Here is a 23,964-nt window from a genome sequence, read left to right as displayed (position 1 = left end):
AATTCATCGCCAGGGGCCTCACTCTCACTGTAGCACTGCCATGTGGGGTTTCTGCCATCATTAGTACCGGGGAGTCGATTTTGAGTTAGTGTGGCTTAACCCAAAACTGACTGCTGTCCATTGAAGAGATGCTAAAAGAGAAAAGCTACACGCCATCTCATCCCACCCAAAATACTTCTGCACAGGGTAAGAAGAGTGTGGCTGGCCATACCTATGACCTGCTCTTTGTACCGACCACTGATACATTTTACCAAGGAGGAAACTGAAGCTCAGAGAGGTTAAGCAACTTGTCTGTGGTCACACAGAGAGCAAGGGGCAAAGCCAAGATATCAACAGAGGTGAGCACACATTCAACCCGAGCCTCAGCTCCTTCATTTGTAAGTCACAGAAAATAATAATACAGTGTGGTTAGCAAGATGATAGGGGATAGCCTACAGACTGCCTCTCATTTAGCAGGAGCCCAGAGTGCTTCTTCCCATCTGTTGAAATTCATATTAGCATAACTTCACTCTCCTCAGGATGACCACTTCATGAATATACTAAAGACATATGCTTTCCCCTAAAGAATCTCTATATGAATAATGCACAGCCATTGTGGTAAGCTTTACAGTTACCATGGCCTCTCATTTAATCCCCACAATAATACCGTAATATAGGTATGATTATCCCCATTTGACATAGGAGGAAACTGAGGGTGAGTTTAAATTGGACAAGAAGGTGCTTTTTCTCCACTGTCCCACCACATGAGGTGATGCAATCTCATTTAGACAAGTTCTGTTTTCTTCTCCAAAATGAAAACGCTGTTATTTGGTCACATAGTTAAGAATAGAGACATGCCTAGAACAAAAATGGGGGAAAATATATACAAATATATGTATACACACTCTTAAAATTAAATCACATGGCCCTTCTATAAATAGAGCCTTTTTTCTTCAATAGAGTGACAACTGCTATCTTTGTTTTCACATTGAGGAGGGATAAACTGTACCAAATTTTAGATCCAAACATGTTTTTGATGGGTTGGCAGAAAAAATAGGACAATAAGGCAGCCCTCCCCTTCTCCAGTCATGAGCACCCAGGCGCCAGGGAGCCGCAGGGCAGCGTTCTTGGTTTAGAGCTCCTTTCTCCTGGCCTACGACAAGGACGGAAAGCAGCTGGTGCTGCCATGCCCAGGAGAGCATGCACACGTGCCCCTCTGTCCGGCTGGTACCTTAGTGGATGCCAACACCCCACTCCTGCAGCCTGACGAAGCCCTCCGGACCTTCTGTGTTGGCAGAAGGGAGCATGCCACCTGTCTGTGAGCTCTCGGCCCCTCCCTGTCGCACCTGTAGAGCAGGCCAGGGCTGGCTCTGTCCCTGACTGCCCAACATAGAGGGCAAAGGCAGCTTCATTTTATCCCAGGAGCTGACCTTGTGCACTGTCCATAGAGACAGGCCTGAATCAGGGCAGCAGTGCGGAAAGGGATGGTGTGAACAGGGTGGCCTGCAAGATGAGAAGAGGAAACAGTGCACAAGGGACCGAGGAGCTGCCCAAGTGGAAGGAAAATAAAAGGAAGCCCTTGTTCCCCAGGCCCTCTGGAGCTCCTGGCTTGACACTCTGCATGGTGCAAATGACAGGCCTCTGGGCTTGAGCTCAAGTCCTGGCTGTCATTTCTTAGAGGCATAGTCCTGGATAGATTCCCTTCAATGGAGCCTGTTTCCTCACCTACAAAATGGGGTTCATACCTAACTCACAGACTTTTTGTGAGGCCCAATAAGAAGCCGCCCTTGCAGCTGTCATTCCTGGGACGCTATGTTTTCAGTATAGGGCTATGGTTCAAGTTGCTCTACTATTTATTAGCTATGGAAAAGTTAGTACACCTTGCTATGTGTCAGTTTCCTCATCTGTAAAATGGAGAAAATCACAGAGAGGACCTTGTAGGATTACTAAGCTTGAACAAGCACATATACACAAAGTACCTACTGTGTACACAAAGAACAGTGTCTGATACATAGTCAATTGCACATAAGTGGTAGTTACTGTTCTTTGAAGCTGTCATTCTTGAAATTTAACATCTGCCTTCTTCACTATCACGGTGAAGGCACGGTGGTATGATAGTGACTTACGCACATGGGCTGAGCACCTATCACGGGTCTGATACTACTCCAAGTTCTGGGATCCAGTGATAAATCAGACAGATAAGGCCATAGCTCTTATGAAGCTTACAGCCTCATGGGGAAGGCAGAAAACAAACAAGAGAGTATAAAGTACTAATGAGCGCTGTGATTTGAATAAAAGAGGGTGAGATGAGGGAATACGTGGTCAGGAAGTTTTCTCCCAGGCCTGAATGGCATAAAGGAGCTAGCCCTGCAAAGATGTGGGGGAAGAATGTTCTAGGCACAGGGGCCAGCAAATGCAAAGGCCCTGAGGCAGGAATGAGTTTGGCATGTCTGAGGACCAGAAAAATCAGCATGGCACAAACACAGTAAGCAAGGAGGAAGACTGGTCTAATATGAGGTCAGAGAGGTGGCAGGAGACAGACTGTGTGGGGGTTTGAAGCCAGGGCAAGGGCTCAGGTTTTAGGGTCAAAAGTTATAGGAAGTCAGTTTAGGTGAGATGGAGAGTCATAGGTCATGACCTGGATTATATTTTAAATAGATCCAGAGTGATTGCTGTATGGAGACTGCCAGAAAGTCACTAATAACACCACCCCTATTTTAGGCACTGTTCTAAACAAGCCTGCTGGAAAGGTACTAATGTTATCATTCCCCTGTTTACAGATGTGGAAATCATGGCACAGAGGGATTAAAGAGCTTTCCCCAATGGACACAGTTAGACATGGGGGCTGGGGTGCAAGCCCACGTAGCCTGACCACTGTGCCACACTGCCTCTTAGATGGGGAGAATGGCCCCAGGAAAGTGAGGGCAGAGATCCTATTTATATACTAGGTAGCCCTGGCCTGGTGCAAAGCAAGCCCTCAATAAATGTTTGATGAATAAATGAATGAATGAATGAGTCACGTGAAAACATTTTGTAAATTGAGAAAAGCTATGTAAATATTCTTATTGTTAATAAATCCTTCGGATTACGGGAGTTCCATTCATCTCAGATTTCTTCTAATACTTAACAGGATTTTCCTCGGAAAAGGAAAAGGACGGAGGCAGGACACTTACTTCATGCCTGAGTCCCTTTAACTAGGGGCAAATGGCAGCTTGACAAACCTGGTCTGGGACAGATCTGAGGAGAGATTTGGGCTAAGAAATCTCTGGTGGTTGGCATGCTGTCCATTATGGCCTCCAGAAACTTTAAGAATGTTCCAGTCTACCCAAGGAATTACTTTTTCCTTCCATCCACTTTCTTCCTTATCTATTTCATTTAATTGTTAGTGAATATGTTCAAGCATTTTACTCACACAGGTGGGAAAACATTTAAAATATATTTTGTATGGCCTTGAAAAAAGTTGTGATATACATAATGTTTCTCAACAATGGTTCTCCGTGGAGTAATTTCTTTGGGTATGTCTCCAGCAGTTCCAGCAAGAAGGCTGTGTGGAACTCTCCCCCATAAAATCCAGAACCTTGGGTGATTCTTGCTCTATCTCACACAGTAAGGAGTGGGAAAGGCCACTTGGCAGACTAGGGTTAGGAGGGACTCCTAATCAAACCCTAATGTGGCAGTTAGTTGGACACTGGTGCCCTTTCCAGTATAACCCTGGGGTTTTCTCACATGTTTGCAGTGGAGTAAATCCCTTTTTAACGATTTCCCATTTCCCCCCAATAACAAATAACACTTATTTTAACTACAGGTAACAGTGTTCCTACATATATTTATAGTTTCCTTGCTCTTCACAAGTCCCTGCGATGGAGGTGTTCTGATTAACCTCACTTTACAGGTGAGAAAATTGAGGCTCTTAAGAAAGACAGACGAGCTCTAAACTCTGGGGAAGCCCAGGTCTCTGAGGAGCCTTTGCTGTTTTGCACAGAGGTTAGGTGTTTTATCTATGGATCACCTGGATGCTGGTATTATGCCCATTTTTTTGATGTGTAAACTGAGCTGCCGGAAGGCATCTGACCAGAATCACACAGGCAGAACTCAAATCTGGCTGGCACCCAAGGCATCTCTCTTCTAGTGCCCCACTCTGGGGCCCAGGTGTGTTCTTCTCGTCCGTGGGGCTAGGGTGCCGGTGGTGGGAGGGGCATGCCTTCCCAGCAAGTCACACACAAGCCTTCGTCTCTCGGGGGCCAAGGAAGGCGATCCTGCTGTCTCTCTAACTCCTCTACGAACTTCCCGCGGCGGGCAGGGTTGCGCGGCGGCCGGGACCTGGGCTCGGCTTTGTCTCCCCCACCTGAGGGGCCAGCGCCAGGCCGCGCCTCGGCGCCGCCCCACCTCGGTCCGCAGGGGCGGCAGCAGCGCCAGCTCCAGGCTCCAGCCGGCGACCACACGGTAACCCGAGCCCACAGCCGCCTCCATCTTACATTTGGGGACCATTATTTTTTCCCCCGGCCTTACAAACACTTCATGGAGCGCCATCCTCGCCCATTCTGCGCACCTCCCACCCCAACTCCCCTGCCCGCCGCATCCCCTTCCCAAACTGCCAGCGCCAAGATCCCAAATGGGCGCAGGATACAAAGTGGAAGAGGTGGACCCCGCAGTTCCTGGTCCCGGTCCCTCCCAGCTCGGGGGGGGAGTGGGGTGGGGGAGGGGGGTTCCCCTCATCTGGAAAAACCCGGGGGCTTCGCCAGGGCCTCGGCCGCCGCCTCCGCCGGACGGAACCTGCTCGGGCCCCGCACACCTCGCTGGAAGCTCCCAGAGGAGCAATGGAAGCATAGGAGAGGGGGGATAGGCGTGCCTGTGTGTGTGTGTGTGTGTGTGTGTGCACGCGCGCGCGCACGCGCGTGTGCGTTTTTAAGATCCGGGGTGTAATTCCGCAAAGAAGGTCCAGGAGATGGGGCATCGTTAGTGTGGACCGAGGCTTTGTGTCCAAACCGGCAGCGCAGGGGATCACACGGGGGCGGGGGCTCTCCCGGGCGGGGACAACTCGAGGAGTTGTGTCTGCGCATCCGGAGGGGAACGGGATTCCTCACCCCGACGGGACGCCTGGGTGTAGGAAGCTCGAGACTCCGGGCCCTGCGGGACGGTCCGTGCGCCCCGGCCCGGGCTGGTGAGCGGCGGGGACGCTCGGCAGAAGCTCCCTGCCGAGCACCAACCACGGGCCGCAGGGTCGCGTCCCCGAAACAGCCCGCCCCAGTCCAGCTCCCGGGTTCTAAGGGCGCCCCTGCCCACCACCCCCCGCGCCCCCCCCCCCCACGCAGCGCTGACACCGCCACGCCGAGCCGGTTACGCCTCCACCCCGCGCCCACAGCCTCCCCGGCGTGCGGCAGCTCGGGAGCAGGGAGGCGGCCGCGCGTCCACTCCCGCCCGCTGCAGCCGTCCCTCCCCCCGGCACTCACAAAATTGTCCCCGCAGCCGTTGTCCGGACACAGCACGTAGAAGGAGACGCCGGGGTCGGCGTAGAAATCCATCCTGCGCTCGGTCTCCTCGGTGGCGATGAGCTCGAAGGGCGTGTTGGAGCACCATTTCTCCGCAACGTCAGCCAGCTGCTGGAAATCCATCCTGGCCCGCCGCGCCCGCCGCTCGCTCAGCCTCCTCGCGCGCCGCCCGCCTCCCGCTCCCTCCGCCGCCCGCCCGCCCTCCTCTCTCCTCGGGCGCCCTCCTCCCGGGCGGGCAGCGCGCGGCTCTGCGGGCTCTCGGGCAGGCGGCGGGGCCGGACGGCGCGGCTCCCTCCGGTCCCGGGGCTCCTCCCGGCGGGGACTGTTTACATGCTGTGTGTACGGGGTGGGCGGCGGCCTGGACGGCGCGGCGCCGCGCCCGGCTCCGCCCCGCCCCGCCTCCCTGCCCGCCCCTCTCGGGCGGTGCGGTTTGCGGCGGGCGGGGCGGGGCGGACTCCTCGGTTCGCCCCCACCACCCTTTTTCTTTCTTTTTTTTTTTTCTTTCTTTCTCTCTTTTTTTAAATAAGCAAACCCGGAGCATCGGAGCATCCCGGAGTCCTCCCGAGCCCGGCACCGCCTCGTCCCGTGACGTCATGCGCCCCAGCCAATCACCGGAGGCTGAGACGGGCGCCGCGGTCCGCCAGCCCGGTGACGTCACAGCTCGGACCCGAAATCCGCGGCTTTCCAGTTTACAGTGAAGCGGGGAATGCTCGTAGTCCTGGCTAGCGTTTATTCGTTGTTAGAAGGCCTTGTCGGCAAAAGTGTTTTCCCGAATGCGATTTAAGTGCCGGGGACGCCCACAGAATTGCTGATAACTTGTATCTTGTCTGAGGCTAGCAATGGAGGAGCTGAGAAAATCTAAGGGAAACGGAGCTTTTCTTTTTCAGAAATCAAAGCTCTGTCCTCTGATTGATGTAAAAGAAAAAATGTCTCTCCTAAATACATTTACTAGACACTGATATGGTATCCATTTGAAAGGAAGATGAAAGCTTTTGGGTTTTTTTTGGGGGGGGGTGACCATAAAGCTGAATATTTCTTAGAAATAAGCCTAGTAAGACCACTAGCTTGAATATTATTCACCTTCAATTCATATTGCATAACTTAAAATGACCATCTACTAGTTTGGAGAGGAGAAAGTACATAAGTGTACAAGTGTACACAGCCCCATGATTGCACCTGTTGAATGCTCACTGGTTGCCAGGAATGGGACAGGCATTGCCGGATTGCAAAAAATGCATTGGAAGAGCCCTCGCCCACAGGAATTGAATGACTACTAGCAGAGACACGTTAAATAGCACTCATTCTACAAGCGTTCAATCAGCTTTTGTCTTTAAAGTTGGTCTTCTGAACCGGGCACCGTGCTAGCCCTAGGGATATAAATATGAATAATGTGTAGTTCCACCCTGAAAATGCTGGCAGACTAGCCTAGGTAAGCTCATGACACCATCAACCCTCTGAACACACCCTTTACTCAATAGAATGGGTGTGATTCTGGAAAATTGTTCTATTGTACATTTCTGGGATAGGGATTCTTTTTCCCTTGATTTCCCTTACTAAATCGCAGCTGCATTCCCATACTGAAAGTAGAAACTCCACTTAATCTTTTGGTAGAGGCAGACTGGGTCAGGATGGTGATCAGCCCAAAGGCATTCTGAGCACTGCCTATTATATTTTTCCTGATGGGAGTTGTCCTCACCTGGAAGTTAATGCTCCCATGTAACAATTTCCTGACTTCAGAATTTCCCAATTCCTTTAAAACAATTTAGTTCAGTGAACATTTATGGAGCATCCATTGGGTACCAGACATACAAGGCCCAATTTTTGCCACCAAGGAATTTACAGACTATAAACTAGGCAGGATTCTAAGTTGATCCCCAAGCTCCATGCCTGCTTGATATACACGCACCTTCTCCCAATTATTCAGACACTAATCAAGGTATTGCTGTGAGGGATTTTACAGATGTAATTAAGATTTCAAATCAATTGACCTTAAGATAGGGAGATTGTCCTCGTGGGCCTGGCCTAATCAGGTGAGACGTTAAAAGGGACTGGGCTTTTCCTGGAGAGAGACTCAAAGCATGAGGTAGATTCATCATCAGGGAGATTCTCCACTAATGATGTTGGAGATGGAAGGGGCCATCTGGCAAGGACCACGCAGCCGAGTCTAGGAGCTGAGAGCAACCCTGGCCAACAGTCAGCAAAGAAATGAGACTTCCTTCAGTTTTACAACTTCAAGGAACTGAATTCTGCCAATAACCTCAATGAGCTTGAAAGTGGGTTTTCTGCAGTCTCCAGATGAGAAGTCAGCCTGACTGACACCATGATGTAACCCCTGAGAGACCCTGAGCAGAGAACACCGTTCCGTAGTGGCTGTGCAGGAACTCCTGACTTACAGACCTGTGAGCTAATAAATGGCTGCTTTTTAAGTTGCTAAGTTTGTTTTAATTTGTTATGTAGCATTCGAAAACCAGTACACAAGACAAGGGAGGAGACAGGCAGGTGAATAAAAAAAATTTCAATATGCTTTTGTAAATGTTACAAAATTTGCTTTTTTTCCTTTGTTTTTTTAATACAGGCATCTCAGGATAGAGCAAGCTTCTGGTTCTGCCATTGAAAGCATTATATGCATTAGTCTGAAAGTTCCAAAAATGAAAAGATTCCTTAAATTTGAGACTAAAATATATAAAATATAGGGCGCATGGGTTGCTCAGTTGGTTAAGCGTCTGCCTTTGGCTCAGGTCATTATCCCAGGGTCCTGGGATCGAGCCCCGTCTGGGATTGCCTGCTCAGCGGAGAGTGTGATTCTCCCTCTGCCTCTCCCCCTGCTCATGCTCTCGTGTGGTGCTCTTCTCTCGCTCGCTCGCAAAAATAAATACATAAAATCTTTTTTTTTTTTTTAAGATTTTATTTATTTATTTGACAGAGAGAGACAGAGAGGGAACACAAGCAGGGGCAGAGGGGGAGGGAGAAGCAGGCTCCCCACAGTGCAAGGAGCCCGATGCGGAGCTCAATCCCAGGACCCTGGGATCATGACCTGAGCCGAAGGCAGATGCTTAACAAATGAGCCACCCAGGTGCCCCTAAATAAATAAAATCTTAAAAAAATATATAAAATACATAAATTTTCTTGGAAAGGAGGGAGTTTAAAAAATACCTGTGCTTTTAAATCTATCTATGAAGTTTGTTCTAGATGATGGATGACCATAATTACGAAGTCATATTTATGTAACAAATACTTTTTGTCAGAAGAAGAAAAATTCTCATGATGAAAAATAGAATTCTGCATATAAAGCAATTGCTTAATGAATTGAATACTGCTGGTTTCCTTAGAAAGGCATTGAGTGAGGAGGCCTGGCTGGCTCAGTTGGTGGAGCATGTGACTCGATCATGCCATCATGAGTTCGAGCCCCACATTGGGCTTAGAGCTTATTAAAAAAAAAAAAGAAAAAGAAAAGAAAAGAAAGAAAGAAAGAAAGGCATTGAGTTAAAGAGCAGAAACTTTGGAATTCTGGATTGATTTCCTCTGAGATTTTCAGTTTTATAGACATTTGCAACTTACTCAATTGCCTGGAGCCTCAATTTTCTCTTCTGAAAAATGGGGACAATAGTGACATAAAGTATGTAAACTCCTTGTTCCAGAACCTGGCACACAGTAAGAACTCAGTAAATGCCATTTATCACTCTTAATCTGCTTCTGGAAGATGATTTGTAGGAAGACTGGTTGAAGAATTTTTTTAAGAATTTATTTATTTGAGAGAGATAGAGCATGAGCAGAGGGGGAGGGGTAGAAGGAGAGGAAGAAGCAGACTCCCTGCTGAACAGGGAGCCCGACACAGAACTCGAACTCACAACCCTGAGATCATGCTGAGCCAAAATAAAGAGTCTGACTTTTAACCGACTAAGCCACCCAGGTGCCCCTGGCTGATGAATTTTAAAAGTAAAATTCAGGAGTGACATGAGGGTGAGTAGCTAGTGAATAGTGGTCACAGATGAAGGAAAACCTCGTTTTTTCCAAGCACTTAGAGCAGAGTTTCTCAATAGCAGCACTTTGGATATTTGGAGCTGGGTAATTCTTTCTTGTGGGGAGTTGCCTGTGTGTCGTAGGGTATTTACCAGCATCCCTGGCCTCTACCCAGAGAGGCCAGCAGCCTCTCCCCCAAGCCCCCCCAGCTCGTGACAACTGAAAATGTCTCCAAACATCACCAAACGTTTCCTGGAGGGCAAAACTGCCCCTTTTTGAGAACTACAGATTTAGAGAGAAAAGTCTTGCCCAAGGCTGAAGCAACCCTTATTATTATTAACGGAAGGGATGTGCACATAAAGCAGTGCAAATAGTCCTGGAAAGTGCATCCACACAGGTCGCTTGAACCTTAGTTTCCCTAATGCAACTTGGAAAGTCAGTTGCTCGGACCAGAAGATGATAAATCACTCTGCCTCCCACGCATTTGGATAGCGTCCTGGGAGGCCTCCCATGTAGGGATGTATTCAGGCTCCAGGTACAGGACAGTGGTCATTCCAGAACCTCAGCCAGGTCTTTCATGTAGCCTGAGGGTGAAGAAACATTAGGGTCTCCTGAAGCCCCCTTCTTGTTCTGCCTCTGGAAGCAGAGGGAAGGTGAAAACATATCCCCATCGGTGGGTGGAGAGTTGTGTAGCGCTCATTGCATGCAGAGAAATGTTTCTTTTCTTTATACGAAGCTCGAAGCCCGACTTCTATCTCTGAACTGCTGTTTGTCTTTGGGAGATGTGTGTTGGTAAGACGAGAAGGCATATGCAAACCCCATGCTGGCTGGGAGGTCTCAGGAGCCCAATTTGGAATTGCCAAGAACACCCTAGATTCTCCTGCTCAAGCCGACTCTTCCACCCACCCCTGTTCGAAGTCCTCTGTGGCTTTTATTCCAGTGTGAGTATGGCTGACTTTACCATATAATTTTACCTTTTATTTACTCCCACAGTGTAAGTCCATTTAATGAGCCCTCCCCTCTAGCCAATCTGCTTCATCCACGGTTCTATGCTATGAGGAATCAGGCAGGGAGGGGAGTGGGGCTGGTTCCACATTCATCCTCTGAGCCCATGGCAGTCACACGGTATCAAGAGGGACAGTTGACTCCAAGGTTCAGGAGGTGGTGGACAGTAGAGAAGTGTGTGATTTGTCACCATGGTGATGGAGTAGGTCAAAGGAGCCCAGGATCTGGAGAGGGTAACCCAGGAGGGATGAGAGCTGTCCCCTCTCCTTCCCAAGACACTCAGAAGGGACGCCCGGGCAGCGGGCTGGGGAGGATGGAGGGTAGACACACATGTGCCAAAGTTTGTTTCATTGCAACTAGAGTTTGAAAAAAAAAAAGTTAAATTGGAAGATCAGCAAAAATTAAAAAATCTACATAAATGAGTCACTGTGACCCAAATATCCCATCAGGCTCAGGAGAAAGATTTGCTCCAGCATTCCTGCCCTCTGGCCAGGAAAATTCATTCCAAATTTTGTTTCTGATTCTGTCAATCTTAAATTTTTCCAAAATCACTTCTTTTTTTGTTACCCTCTAAAAAGTGTGCATCTAAAATTCGAGGAAGCTCTGGGTTACACAATTTGGCTACATTTGCCTTCAAAACATGTCTATCTGATCAAACTCACCTGGTAGATATTTTCCTTTTATATATGTCAAAGAAACAAACAGTTTGAGGTTATTTTTTAAGTTTTTTTTTCCAAGACATTTCAATATTCTATGTTGTTCAATCATTCCCCCTCCCTGCCCTTACTTTCAACTAAAATGGTTTCTCACACTCCCTATTTCTAAGCAGTTGTGTTGCCTTCCTTCAGTAAAACACACAAAACTTCCTTTTCAGCAATATCTCACTGGTGCTGCTGAGAGAGAAACACAGACTTTAAGGTGGCAAAACAGTTGTTTTAACATTTTTCTCTTTTCCATTTCTGATAAAGATTATAGTTCTGCTTCTATTTAATCTGTCTGTTGAGGCTTGTTAGGACACGATTAGATAGCTCATCTTCTAGAAAGGGGTCCCAACAGCATTACTCCAGAACTCCTATGAGGGTGTAGATTTCCTCTGGGAAAAGGCGTGTATCCAGGTAATTTGCTAAACCAGAAGCTGCTGTCATCATATTACAGACTGATCTCTTATGAGATATGATGATCCCGATGACAGCACAGCGAGCTTTGCCCGAGCCTGGCCTGGGAGCGTGTGTGTATCCTCAGCTATGATGCAGGGAAAGTAGCTGTTAAACAGAGTGCAGTTGAGATTCATGATGCAGTGGAAAGGTCTGGGTGATTTCACTTCCTCACACGCCACTATTTCATCTATAAGATAAATGGTTTGGGTTAGATGATTCCAGATCTGAATGTCTATAACTGCATTTCATTAATTCAGAAAGAGTCAAGGTCTATTCTTTTGTTTTGGGGCTCAAAACAATATAGAGAAGTAGATTCTAGCAGTCTTAGGCAATGGTCTTCTGTTCATCAATAACAGAAACTCATTCATGCTAGTTTAGGCAACAGAATAAAATGCCAAGAGAACTTTGATAAAAATCCAGAGAATTTCATAGAACCCAAGGGCAGGACACTCACTCACTCCCTCTCGCTCTTAAATAAATAAATAAATAAATAAAATCTTAAAAAAAAAAAAAAAAAGTACAAACTTCCAGCTATAAGATAAGTAAGTGCTGGGGATATAAGTACAACATGGTGACTATAGTTAATAATACTGTATTGTACATTTGAAAGTTGCTAAGACAGTAGATTTTAGAAGTTCTCATCACAAGAAAAAAATTTGTAACTGTGTGTGGCAACAGATGTTAACTAGACATACTGTGGTGATCATTTGCAATATATCCAAATACCAAATCATGTTGTGTACCTGAAACTAACATAAGATTATCTATCGATTATACCTTAATAATAAAAAAAGGAAAAAAAAGAACTTCCCAACTATAAGGCTTGAAGACAGATGAACATGATTAAACAATCTTCTTGGAAGTGGGTGGATTCATAGAGTATAGGAAACTGCATATGAGTCATAATAACAGTATTTAAAAAAACACAGTGGGAAGTGTAACCCAAAGTATAAAACATAAATAGTTTTAGGGTCTTGTAAGATTTATGTATATATTTGGCAATGAGGTTACTGATATATCAACGTATGGATCTGGTGGTATTTCTTTTCTGAACCCAATTAGAATAAGCAGGTGCACCAATTTCTAACAGTAGCTCCCAGGCTCACGTGTTCTGATTCCACCTCCTAGAGGAAAGGCCACCTGATGGAATGCCCAGGCAGAACCACAGGGCGTTTGACATTGACATTCTCATGTCTGGTCATAGCTTTTACATTTCTCGGTACAGAAATATAAATGTATACATTGTGCATATAAAGAAATAAATCTGGACATTTCACGGAAACAGAATCATAGAACATGTGGTTTTTTGTAGATAGCTTTTCTCAATTAGCACAGCGTTTTTGTCTGTGTTGGAGCGTGTATCCGGACTACATGACTTTTTATGGCTGAATAATATTCTGTAGTATATATAAATAAAACCACGTTTTGTTTATCCATTCATCAGCCGATGGACATTTGGGTTGTTTCCAGCTCTTGGCTGTTGTGAATAGTGCTGCTCTGAGTATCTGTGTGTGAGCTCTTATTTGAACCCTGCTTTCATTTCTTTTGGGTGTATACCCAGGTGGGAGTAGAATTGCTGGGTCACATGGTAATCCTATGTTTAACTTACTAAGGAACTGTCAAATTGTTTTCTACCACGGCTGTACCATTTTACACTCTCACCAGCAATGTATGAGGGTTCCAATTTCTCTACATCCTTGCCAACACTTATTACCCATGTGTTTTTTTTTTTTTTTTTTTTGGAGTATAGTTATCCTAGTGAGTATGAAGAGGTATCCATTGTGGTTTTGATTTGCATTTCCCTACTACTTAGGTTCTTAGGTTTTTTTATTGTACAGAGAAAATTGTTTGTTCCCAGAGGCATGGACTGTTATCTTAGAGGTTTCACATTCTCAGGGCTGAGAATACAGTAGGTGATTAATCATTACTGGTTGACAAACCTTTCATTCAGCAAACATTTACAAAGAGAGCCTGAGCTCTGTGTATCTGCTCAGCACCAATCAAAAAGAGTTCTATTTAGCTTCAGGAGGTCAGCAGATCAGAGCACATTCTAAAGGCTGTGAAAACAGGCCCAGGAAGCTGGGACATTCACACCTCAACAAGGAGCAGCAATGGAAGCTTTAGAACCTCTCTGATCCATTGCACCAAATGGCGGCTGAACATCAATTACAGTTAAAACAGGTATCTGCTGCTGTTTGCATCTCTCTTTTCATTTTTAATCAAATGTGTCTTGGCAGAAGCCTCTTTTTTTTTTTTTTAAGATTTTATTTATTTATTTGACAGAGAGAGACACAGCGAGAGAGAGAACACAAGCAGGGGGAGCAGCAGAGGGAGAAGGAGAAGCAGGCTTACCGCAGAGCCGTGAGTCCGAAATGGGGCTGGATCCCAGGACCCCAGGATCATGATCTGAGCCGAAGGCAGATGCTTAGACTGAGCCACCCACGCGCCCCAATGGCAGAAGCCTCTTCAGGCAGATGGGTGCCCACTTCCCAGAAGTGTCTGGTAAATAAATGTGAGCTGAACACTCCATGATGATAAGACTTCTGCTGTAATTGAAGGGTCGGGTGCTCTCGTTAATGAGACTTTTAATTCTGAGCAGTTACTACGTGTAAGATACTGTCCCATGCAATTTACTAATAGCTGGGAGTGTAATGCACAGCTTCCAGATGTCCTCTCAGTCTTACTAACAGCCCTTTGCCCTGCTGCTGCCCTGGTGGTGTCTCTGTTCACAGCTGAGCTCTGCAACTGACCAGCTAGGAGATTTAAACTCAGTGAGCATCAATTCCCTTATCTATTAAAAAGAAATAAAACTGCCCATCTCCTAGGGTTGTTTCCAGGAGCAGCTAAGATAACTCGGTTAACTTACTACAGTGGCTGGTATGTGAAGAGAAGTCAGTACATGAGTTCCCTTTGCCTTCACTAGAAGTAGGGATGTTATAGATATTCTTCCTCTTACTTTGTAGGTGGGGAACGTGAGGCATAAGCCTCACAGTGAATGAGAAGTCATCATCTTTTGGGGTGTCTTCCCAGCTCACAACCATCTCTGGCTCCCTGGGGACTGAGGTCTGAATCAGAGTGATGGACCCCTGCAGTCATCCCTGTACCCCTGGCCACTGCCCCTTGAGTCACTGTGGATTGAATTGAGGGAGATAGACATGGGGCTAAAGTGGGCCATTTAGATTCTTGTGTAAGAATTTGGAATTGAGACCAAGAGACACAAAGTTAGAATCTGTATATGGCTAGAACTGCCACATAACTTAAGATCTAGATGCCACTATATTCTGGCGTATGGATGGGGGTATTGGAGAAAGCTGATGCTCAAAGAGAGAAGAGGGAAGTGGATATGCAGAGAGAAGCAGAATGGGAGCTAAGGAGCTCGATGACTTGCCAGTTCCCATTTCTAGTCCTTTCTGAGTCCAGCTCACACTTTTCCCCTTGGATTCCACGGGACACCCACCTGCATGCTTATAATCAACTCCCTTATTTTGCTCCTCAGCGTTTGGTGGGCAAGACTTTCATAGGCCACGAACTCAAATGCACAAGCGGTTGAACTTTATTTTCTTGTAGCACAATTGAATTTTGAGCCCTCGTTCCACCTGCTGGCAGAAAAGCACTCAGGTAGCTCTAGGTAAACTCAGGCATTTTGGCATTTTCCAGGCCTTTTAGGTTTCACTCAATTCAGGATATTCTCACACATTTCCGGCTCTCCATATTGTTACACCCTGGCTTCAGGGGAAGCATTTAGTCTGTGCCCATCCCCCTGAAGAGAGGTGTGACTGAGACGTGATGAATTCCAGCCATCCCAGCTCCCCAGCTCGCCAAGTCCTGGCAGGCCGCCCTCCACCCACCTTCTTCTGCATGGCTGCCCTCCACAGCTCTTTGGCCACTGACAGACATTTCTGTGCCCCTCTTAGGAACTCACCAGCATCCGAGTCTTTTGTATCTTCTTTTTTTTTAATAAAAAGATATTTTTGACTAAAGTCTGGGCAATCTTTAATCTGCAGGAAATAGAGCTGTCCAATTATTATTATTTTTTTTAAAGATTTTATTTATTTGACAGAGATAGACACAGTGAGAGAGGGAACACAAGCAGGGGGAGTGGGAGAGGGAGAAGCAGGCTTCCCGTGGAGCAGGGAGCCCGATGCGGGGCTCGATCCCAGGACCCTGGGATCATGACCTGAGCCGAAGGCAGACGCTTAACGACTGAGCCACCCAGGCGCCCCAAGCTGTCCAATTATTATTCTAATTTATTTCTTTTTTTAAAAAAAATTTTATTTATTTATTTGACAGAGAGAGAAAGAGATAGTGAGAGCAGGAACACAAGCAGGGAGAGTGGGAGAGGGAGAAGCAGGCCTCTGGCCAAGCAGGGAGCCCGATGTGGGACTCGATCCCAGGACTCTGGGATCATGACCTGAGCTAAAAGCAGACGCTTAACGACTGGGCCACCCAGGCGCCCCTCTAATTTATTTCTAATATCCTGTTTACCACAAAGACTTTGTGCACTGGTCTTTTTAGGGGACAGCCTTTTGAAACTTAAAATGCTGTTTTCCCTCATAAATCCTGGCTGATGGAAATCAAAAGTGTTGGGTTCTAAGACTATTGTTTCTACTGTAAATACAACGAATCTAACTTGGAACTAATTTGAGTTTCAAGAACCTAATTTGGAACTGAAATTCATTTGGCGGAGACATGTCATAGCAGTGACTTAACTGGGGAGGGCCCAGGAAATGTGTATTTCTTCTTGCATGAGTGTGACTTGATTTCTTGATTGCCGTGAGGTGAAAACCCTGGTCTCCCAAGAATGCTTTCCATCCTTCGACCCCGCCTGCCCCTTACAGTTTCCAGGATTTTCTCCTCTGTAATGTGCAGCCTGCCTTCCACAATCATGTCAGCTGGGGCATGGATGCTGGGAGGGCAGTTGGAAAGGCTATGCCAAAGTTAGACCTACATTTGCAAGGCCAAGTGGAACACAATGCCCGTTCTCCCGAAGCCAGCCTACTTTTAGAAGGCGAGGAGGGGAATGGCATTCCATCAAGCATACTTGTCATTCCCCAACTTTGGTTTCGGATCATCGTTATACCCCGGCAGGGAGAGTCTTGCTAGTAATATATAGCAACTATGTTGGGGGGCCGCTTCAGACATTCCAACCTTCACTGAGAGAGCAATTTCAATAAGAAACCTAGAAGGGGGAGCGTCTAAGATTGGATTGCAGCAAATATATTCAAATATAACTAGTTATTCAGAACAGTCAATGAAAATCAGTTCTGTGGGAGAGTTACATTACCTTGGTTTAAATGCAAATCATTTGTCAGTGGCAAAAATGAATTAGGATTATAGGGCTCTTAAAGTAGGTATTCTAGTTTTCATTTCTAGGTCGAAGGATATCAAAAAGTAAGTTTAATGAATTTAAATGATATAATGAAAATCTAATGCAATATCAGGTGAAAAAAGCAATAAACAGATGGACACACACGAATACAGCTGTGTAATATGAACATACATACATACACATATATGTGTGTTTGTATCTAAGCACATATATTATACAGTGGTCACTTTTAGGTGGTGGTATGACAAGTAGTTTACATTTTCCTGCTAACACTTTTTTAAAGATTTTATTTATTTATTTGAGAGAGAGAGAGAGAAAACATGAGTGGGGTGGGTGAGGGGCAGAGGGAGAAGCAGACCCCCTGCTGAGCAGGGAGCCCGATGCAGGACTTGATCCCAGGACCCTGAGATCATGACCTGAGCTAGGCAGTCACTTAACTGACTGAGCCACCCAGGCGCCCCTCCTCCTAACACTTGTATACACGTCATTGATTTTTTATTATTCTTATAAAGAGAAAATGATTAACATCATATTTTTTAAAAGGGTGGAATGAGAGCTCCAATTCTCGTAAGATGAGAGGAAAAAAGAATCTAAAAACTCTCCTGCCACATTGCCTAGAAACGCTTGCTACAATACAGCAAACATTCTTTTAAATGTGTGAATGAACTGGCAAGAGAGAAAGGAAGGCCTAAGCATGTCAGCAACAAAGAGGAAAGTTAGGGGTAGGGTGTGAGATGCTGCTGCAAGTGATGTTAGGTCTGGGATCCCCGAATAAAGCAGTTTTTAAAGGGCTGTGCTTTCCCAGAAGAGTAGATTAGGAAAAACACTGATCCACCGGCATAGAGAGACAAAAAGGTATTTGTGTGCTTCTGCTTGGGTGGGAAAAATGTCCATCTGAGAAAGCAAATCTCCAGATCTGTTTTACCCCAACCTTGGAGGTTCAAATTTGCAGATGATCCAGGAACATGATGATCAATGACCAAAAAGGTGGTACAGGTATGCCCCCTCTCTGGGGGCAAATGCAAAACAGCTCTTGAGGGATACACCCAAAACTCAGGCCACAGGGGCTTCTCACGGAGAAAACAGACTCCTGTGAAGATGAGCTCACAAGCAACAATGGTGAGATGCAGAAGGAAATATTCTCCATGACAGTCAGCAGAAACAATAAATAACACACACCCACACACACGTATGTATGTATCTATGTTCTAAATCCATTAATTTAAAGATAGGCTCTCAAATATCAGACACAAAACCCCAACCACATGCTGTTCACAGTAGGCACACTTAAAATCTAATGACTCAGAAAGACTGAAATTAATGGAATGGCAAAAAAATGATACCATATAAATACACATTTTTATAAACTGGCAGCACATTATTCAGTAGCCACAGCAGAAGCCAGAAGACAGTGTAATTATGTTGATATTTGAGAAAAAAAGATGACAGTTTTAAAATTTTTTAGGGGTAAGAAGGTGCAAAATGAAAACGCAAGGAATTTCCCAGAAATACTCAACCGTTCCCCTGTTGTGGGCACCAAATCACATAGCATAATTGCAAGACTGAGGTAGTAAAACAGATGAAGTCACGCTCAGAATGTGGCAGACAAAAATAGATTAAGGAAGATTTGAACAACATAATTTACCTCACTCGGTGTGCACCAGAAAAGCCAAGGTGTTCTGATTACAATGTACTACCATTTGAAATTAGTTAATGAAAAGATAACGCCTCAAAAAACATAAAAATTCATTTCTAAAGAGTTCATGCATCAAAAAAGAACCCTTACCAGAAGTATGTATTTAGCACCAAAAGACAATGACAACAATACAGAGTCAAGCATATGGGATGGAGCCAAAGTAGGACTTGAGTCATTCATGGCTTTAACTGTATATGTTAGAACAGAAGAAAGCCTGAAAAATAGTAAGAGAAATGTCCATTTTCCAATTATAAAACAAATATGACAAACCCAGGAAAAGTAGAAGCTGGGAAATAATAAATAAATACATATAGAAATAAATACAGAAATCAATAAAATAGAAAACCAAGAAGCAAGAAGCAATAGAGAAAAACCACAAGACCAAAAAAAAAAAAAAAAGTGAAAATAAGATGACATAGAAGAGCCAGAACCATCTTGAAAATGAGTGAAATTGGAGGACTTAGATTTTCCAACTTCAAAATTTACTACAAAGTGACAGAAATCAAGACAGCGTGGCATTAATAAACTGTGACATTAATGGTCAACTGAAGTTTGGCAAAGATGCCAAGAAAACTCAATGGGGAATGAATAGTCTTTTCTATAAATGGTGCCAGGGCAACTAGATATCCACAGGCAAAAGGATGAAATTGGACCCCTGTCTTACATCATATATAAAAATTAACTCAAAATGGATTATAAATCTAAAACTATAAGACTCTTAGAAGAAAACACAGGAGTAAATCTTCATGATCTTAGATATAATAACAAAAGCCCAAGCAATAAAATAAAAAATTTGATCAACTGGACTTCATCAAAATTAAAAAAAATTTTGTGCTTCAAATTATATCATCAAAAAAGTGAAAAGACAACCCACAGACTGTGAGAAAATATTTAAAAGTCATATACCTGAAAAGGGACTTGTATCCAGAATATATAAAGAACTCTTACAACTCGATAATATGAAAATAAATAACTAAAAAAACTGGGCAAAGGATTTGAATAGACATTTCTCTTTTGAAGATACACAAATGGCCAGTAAGCACTTGATCAGGTACTCAACATCATTAGTCATTACGGAAATGCACATCAAAACCACAAGATACCACTTCACACCCATAAAAATATCTATAATAATTAAAAATAAAACCACCCAGGTAATAACAATTGCTGGTGAGAATGTGGAGAAATTGGAACCCTCATACGTTGGTGGATTAAAAAAATGGTGTGACCACTTTAGAAAACAGTTGGACAGTTCCTCAAAATGTTAAACATGGAGTTACCATAGGACTAAACAGCTCTGCTCCTAGGTATACATCCAAGAGAAATGAAAAAATATGTGCCACACTAAGACTGGTACATGAATACTCATAGCGGAACTATTCATAATAGCCAAAAAATGGAAACAACCCAAATGCCCAACCACTGATGAATGGGTAAACAAAATGTATATCCATACAACAGAGTACTTTTTAGCAATAAAGCAGAATGAAGTATTGATATACACTACAATATGGATGAACCTCAAAAACATGCTAAATGAAAGAAGCCAGTCATAAAAGACCATATAGCATATGATTCCATTTATATGAAAGGCCCAATATAGGAAAATTCATAAAGACAGAAAGCAGATCAGTGGTTGCCTAGGATTGGAGGAGGGAGGAATGGGGAGTGACTGCTTAATGAGTACAGGGCTTCTTTTGGGGGTGATGCAAATGTTCTAAAGTTAGACTATGGTGGGGATTGTATAACTTTGTAAATATAAATAAAAACCATTGAACTGTACACTTTAAATGGGTAAATTTTATGGTGTATAAATTTTACCCAATACAATTGCATTTTGAAAAATTAAGTCAGATGACATTAAATGCAATGTGGTATTCCAGATTGGATCCTGGAACAGGAAAGAGGCATTAGTGAAAAAACTCGTAAAAATCTGAATAATGTTTGTACTGTACTTAATAGTGCTGTACTAAGGTAATTGTACTAAAGTTAACTTCTTAACAAATGTTCATGGTTAGGTGAGTTGCTAACATTAGGGAAGATGAGTTGAAGGTTATATAGGAACTCTGGATTATCTTTGCAACTTTTCTGTAAATATGAAATCACTCTAAAAGATAAGTAAAAAACCACCACGGCAAACCTTTAGTGTACTTGAGGCAGTGGATCAGAGAGAAAGAGGAAAGGAGTGAGGAGGCACAGATAAATAAGTAGAACTGACACATGGAATATAAACTACAAAACAGTGGAGATGTAATCATAATACTAAGGATAATTATGTACTAGTGCTGTGCAAGGTAGGTTCCTTCACCGTCACCACCTGTCAGGTGTCTGGGCTCAGGATGAATTCCACAATGTGACACAGTTTGAGATAAGGAACAGGCTCTGTTGGGGGGAAAACGACAACACAAGGGCCAGCAAGACGAGACAAGATATGTGGGTCACTGTCCTCCTATCACAGTAAGGAGTCATGTCAGGACCTGGGTGACGAGCTTGTCAATGGGAGGCAAACAGACTGCTTCACAGAGTGACATTTATAGCAGTTGCTGAGAAAACCAGTTGTCCAGCACCTGGAGACCTGGGGGCGGGTGCTGTGGGGAGCCAAAGGAAGGGGGCTCCTGGTCCTGTGGGAAGCTGAATTTGGGTACAGCCTCTCCCTCGAGGAGAAGGCGGGGCCGGGACTAGCTAGCTTCTTGCCCAGCCTACCCAGAGTAAGCTCTCAGGGTCACTTGTGCACAATTCTACTTGACATTCATAACCAGTAACTTGAAAACATACACACAATGCAGTTTTTAAGGAAAATATAACAATAAAACTATTCAAGAAGAAATAGAATTTTGGTTACATTTATAAATTGAATCAGAAGTTTTAAAATCCACCCTCCTCCCTCAAAAAAAAAAAATAAAGAAAGAAATAAAACAACCCATTAAGCTCAGAAGATTTTACCAGTCAGACCCAAACTTCAAAGAACATATAATCGTTATCTTAAACAAACTGTTCCAGTGAATATAAAATGAGGGAACACTGCCCACTTCATTCTATGAAGTAAAAATAATCCTGATGGCAAAATTAGATAAGGACAGGATGAGAAACTAATTATTAAAGGCTAATCTCACTTCTAAACAGAGATGCAAAAATCCTAAATAAAGCATTAGTCAACTGAATTCAGAAATGCCTATTAAAAATACATCATTACCAAGTTGGATTCATCCTAGGAATGCACAGATGGTTCAAATTAAAAAGTCTATTAGTGAGATTTACCATATTAACTGGTTAAAGGAGAAAACCATATGATTATCTCAATAAATGTAGAAAACCTTTTAATATATGCAACATTGTTTCATAATTAATATTCATAGCAAACTAGAAAAGAAAAGCAGCTTCCTTAGCCTGGTTAATGGTAGCTACCAAAATTATAGCAATTTTCAAAATTATATAGCAAAAATCATATATAATTGTGAAATGTTGAAAGTACTCCCTTGGAGATCAGGAACACAATGATTTGTTCTACCACAACTTCTACTCAACACTGTACTGGAACATTTCACTAGTGTGATAAGACAAGAAAAAGGAAATAAAAGTTACAAAGATTGAAAAGGAAAAAAATTTAAAAATAAAAAGAATCTACAAACTACTAGAAATAAGAGTTTATCAAAGTTGAGTGTAAAGCAGATATGTAAAATCAGTTACATTGTTACTCACCAGCAACAAAAATTATAAAATGTGATTTTTAAAAGAGATATATTTTTCAATGGCAAAAATAAAGTATAACATACCTAGGAATAATGTAACAAGAGATGTATACAAGACTTTTATAAATAAAAATACAAAACTTTATTGAAGAACATAGTAGAATAGCTAAATAGATGAAAATATAAACTATATTTATTGATGGGAAGATGCAATTTTATAATAACAGTAATAATTTGTAACCACCAAATCAGTCTAATAAATTTAGTATAATTATAATAAAAATTTTAACAAGGTATGTTTCAGAACTTGATAAGATGATCCATAAATTCATACAGAAAATTAAAGGGTGAAGAATAATCAAAACACTTTTTAAGAGAACAAACACACAAGAGGTGTGTGAATAGAATGGAGGGAACAGATTCCAAACAGATACCAATTTCTTTAAATAATAGCGTGGTATTGGCCCAGACAGAGACAATTAGGCAAATGGAATGGAACAGAGCCTAGAATTAAACTCATTTACATATGGCAGCAGTGGCATTTAACTTACAGGAAAAGAATAGCCCCAATGGTGCTGTGACAAGTAGTTGTCCATAAAGAGAAGATAAAATTAATCCAGGGGCGCCTGGATGGCTCAGTCGTTAAGCATCTGCCTTCGGCTCAGGTCATGATCCCAGGGTCCTGGGATCGAGCCCCGCATCGGGCTCCCTGCTCCGCAGAAGCCTGCTTCTCCCTCTCCCACTCCCCCTGCTTGAGTTCCCTCTCTCGCTGTGTCTCTCTCTGTCAAATAAATAAATAAAATCTTAAAAAAAAAAATTAATCCAAACCACACTCCATATACAAATAATTTCCAGATGGTTTAAAGACCTAAAGGTGAAAATTTACAAAATTATTGGGAAGAATATCCCATGATGTTTTAGTGATATTTGCATACAGAATTATTTTCTAAGCCAAACCAAATGTCCAAACCAACCCAAACCAAATTAGAGCAACAAGCCCTAATCATAAAGGAAACACTGATACATTTGATTATATTAAAATTAAAAACTTGTTTTATAACAAAAGTCATGAGATACAAAGTGAAAAGACAAGCTACTATCCAAGAGAAGATATTTGCTACTCATATAACCAATATAATTAGAATTCAAGAGAAAAGGAACAATCCAAGAGAAAAATGATGAACAGTATCAATATCAGCAATACCCAGAGGGAGAACCCCAAATGGCCAGTGAACATAAGAAACCATGCTCACCACCCCCCCTTTTTACAGATTTATTTATTTATTTATTTATTCGAGAGCTGGGGGAGGGGCAGAAGGAGAAGGCGAGAATCCTCAAGCCAACTTGGTGTGGAGGATGGAGCCCAATATGGGGCTCCATCCCAGGACCATGAGATCATGACCTGAGCTAAAATCAAGAGGCAGATGCTCAACCGACTGAGCCACCCAGGCGCCGAGCCACCTCCCTTTATTAATCCAATTTGTATTTTCTCAACTGTGAGTTAACTGGTCATATCCTTTGTAACTTTCCCTAAGGTGTTCGTGTAATTTCCTAACTGATGTGTGGGAATACCTTGTTTTGAACTCGCTGCTTGCAATATTGGCCCTGCTGTTTTTAACCTTGTTGTTCCTGAGAACATGACTGTTACTTAATTTTTTAA

General features: G+C 43.6%; 2 protein-coding genes across 2 annotated transcripts in view; both read right to left on the bottom strand.

Annotated features, from left to right (window-relative positions):
- MTURN (maturin, neural progenitor differentiation regulator homolog) overlaps positions 1–5,807 on the bottom strand; it is a 31,531-nt gene extending 25,724 nt beyond the window's left edge. The window contains exon 1 of the mRNA XM_036074476.2: positions 5,430–5,807. Coding sequence (XP_035930369.1) covers positions 5,430–5,591 — 162 coding nt within the window. The 5' untranslated portion in view covers positions 5,592–5,807. The remainder of the gene's footprint in view (positions 1–5,429) is intronic.
- An 8,114-nt stretch (positions 5,808–13,921) lies between these two features.
- The window catches only part of PLEKHA8 (pleckstrin homology domain containing A8), a 79,724-nt gene continuing 69,681 nt past the window's right edge, over positions 13,922–23,964 (bottom strand). The window contains exon 14 of the mRNA XM_036074478.2: positions 13,922–14,133. Coding sequence (XP_035930371.1) covers positions 13,990–14,133 — 144 coding nt within the window. The 3' untranslated portion in view covers positions 13,922–13,989. The remainder of the gene's footprint in view (positions 14,134–23,964) is intronic.

Source organism: Halichoerus grypus, chromosome 12 (genome assembly GCF_964656455.1).
Source record: "Halichoerus grypus chromosome 12, mHalGry1.hap1.1, whole genome shotgun sequence".
NCBI lineage: Eukaryota > Metazoa > Chordata > Mammalia > Carnivora > Phocidae > Halichoerus > Halichoerus grypus.
This window is presented reverse-complemented; position numbering and strand designations above follow the sequence as displayed.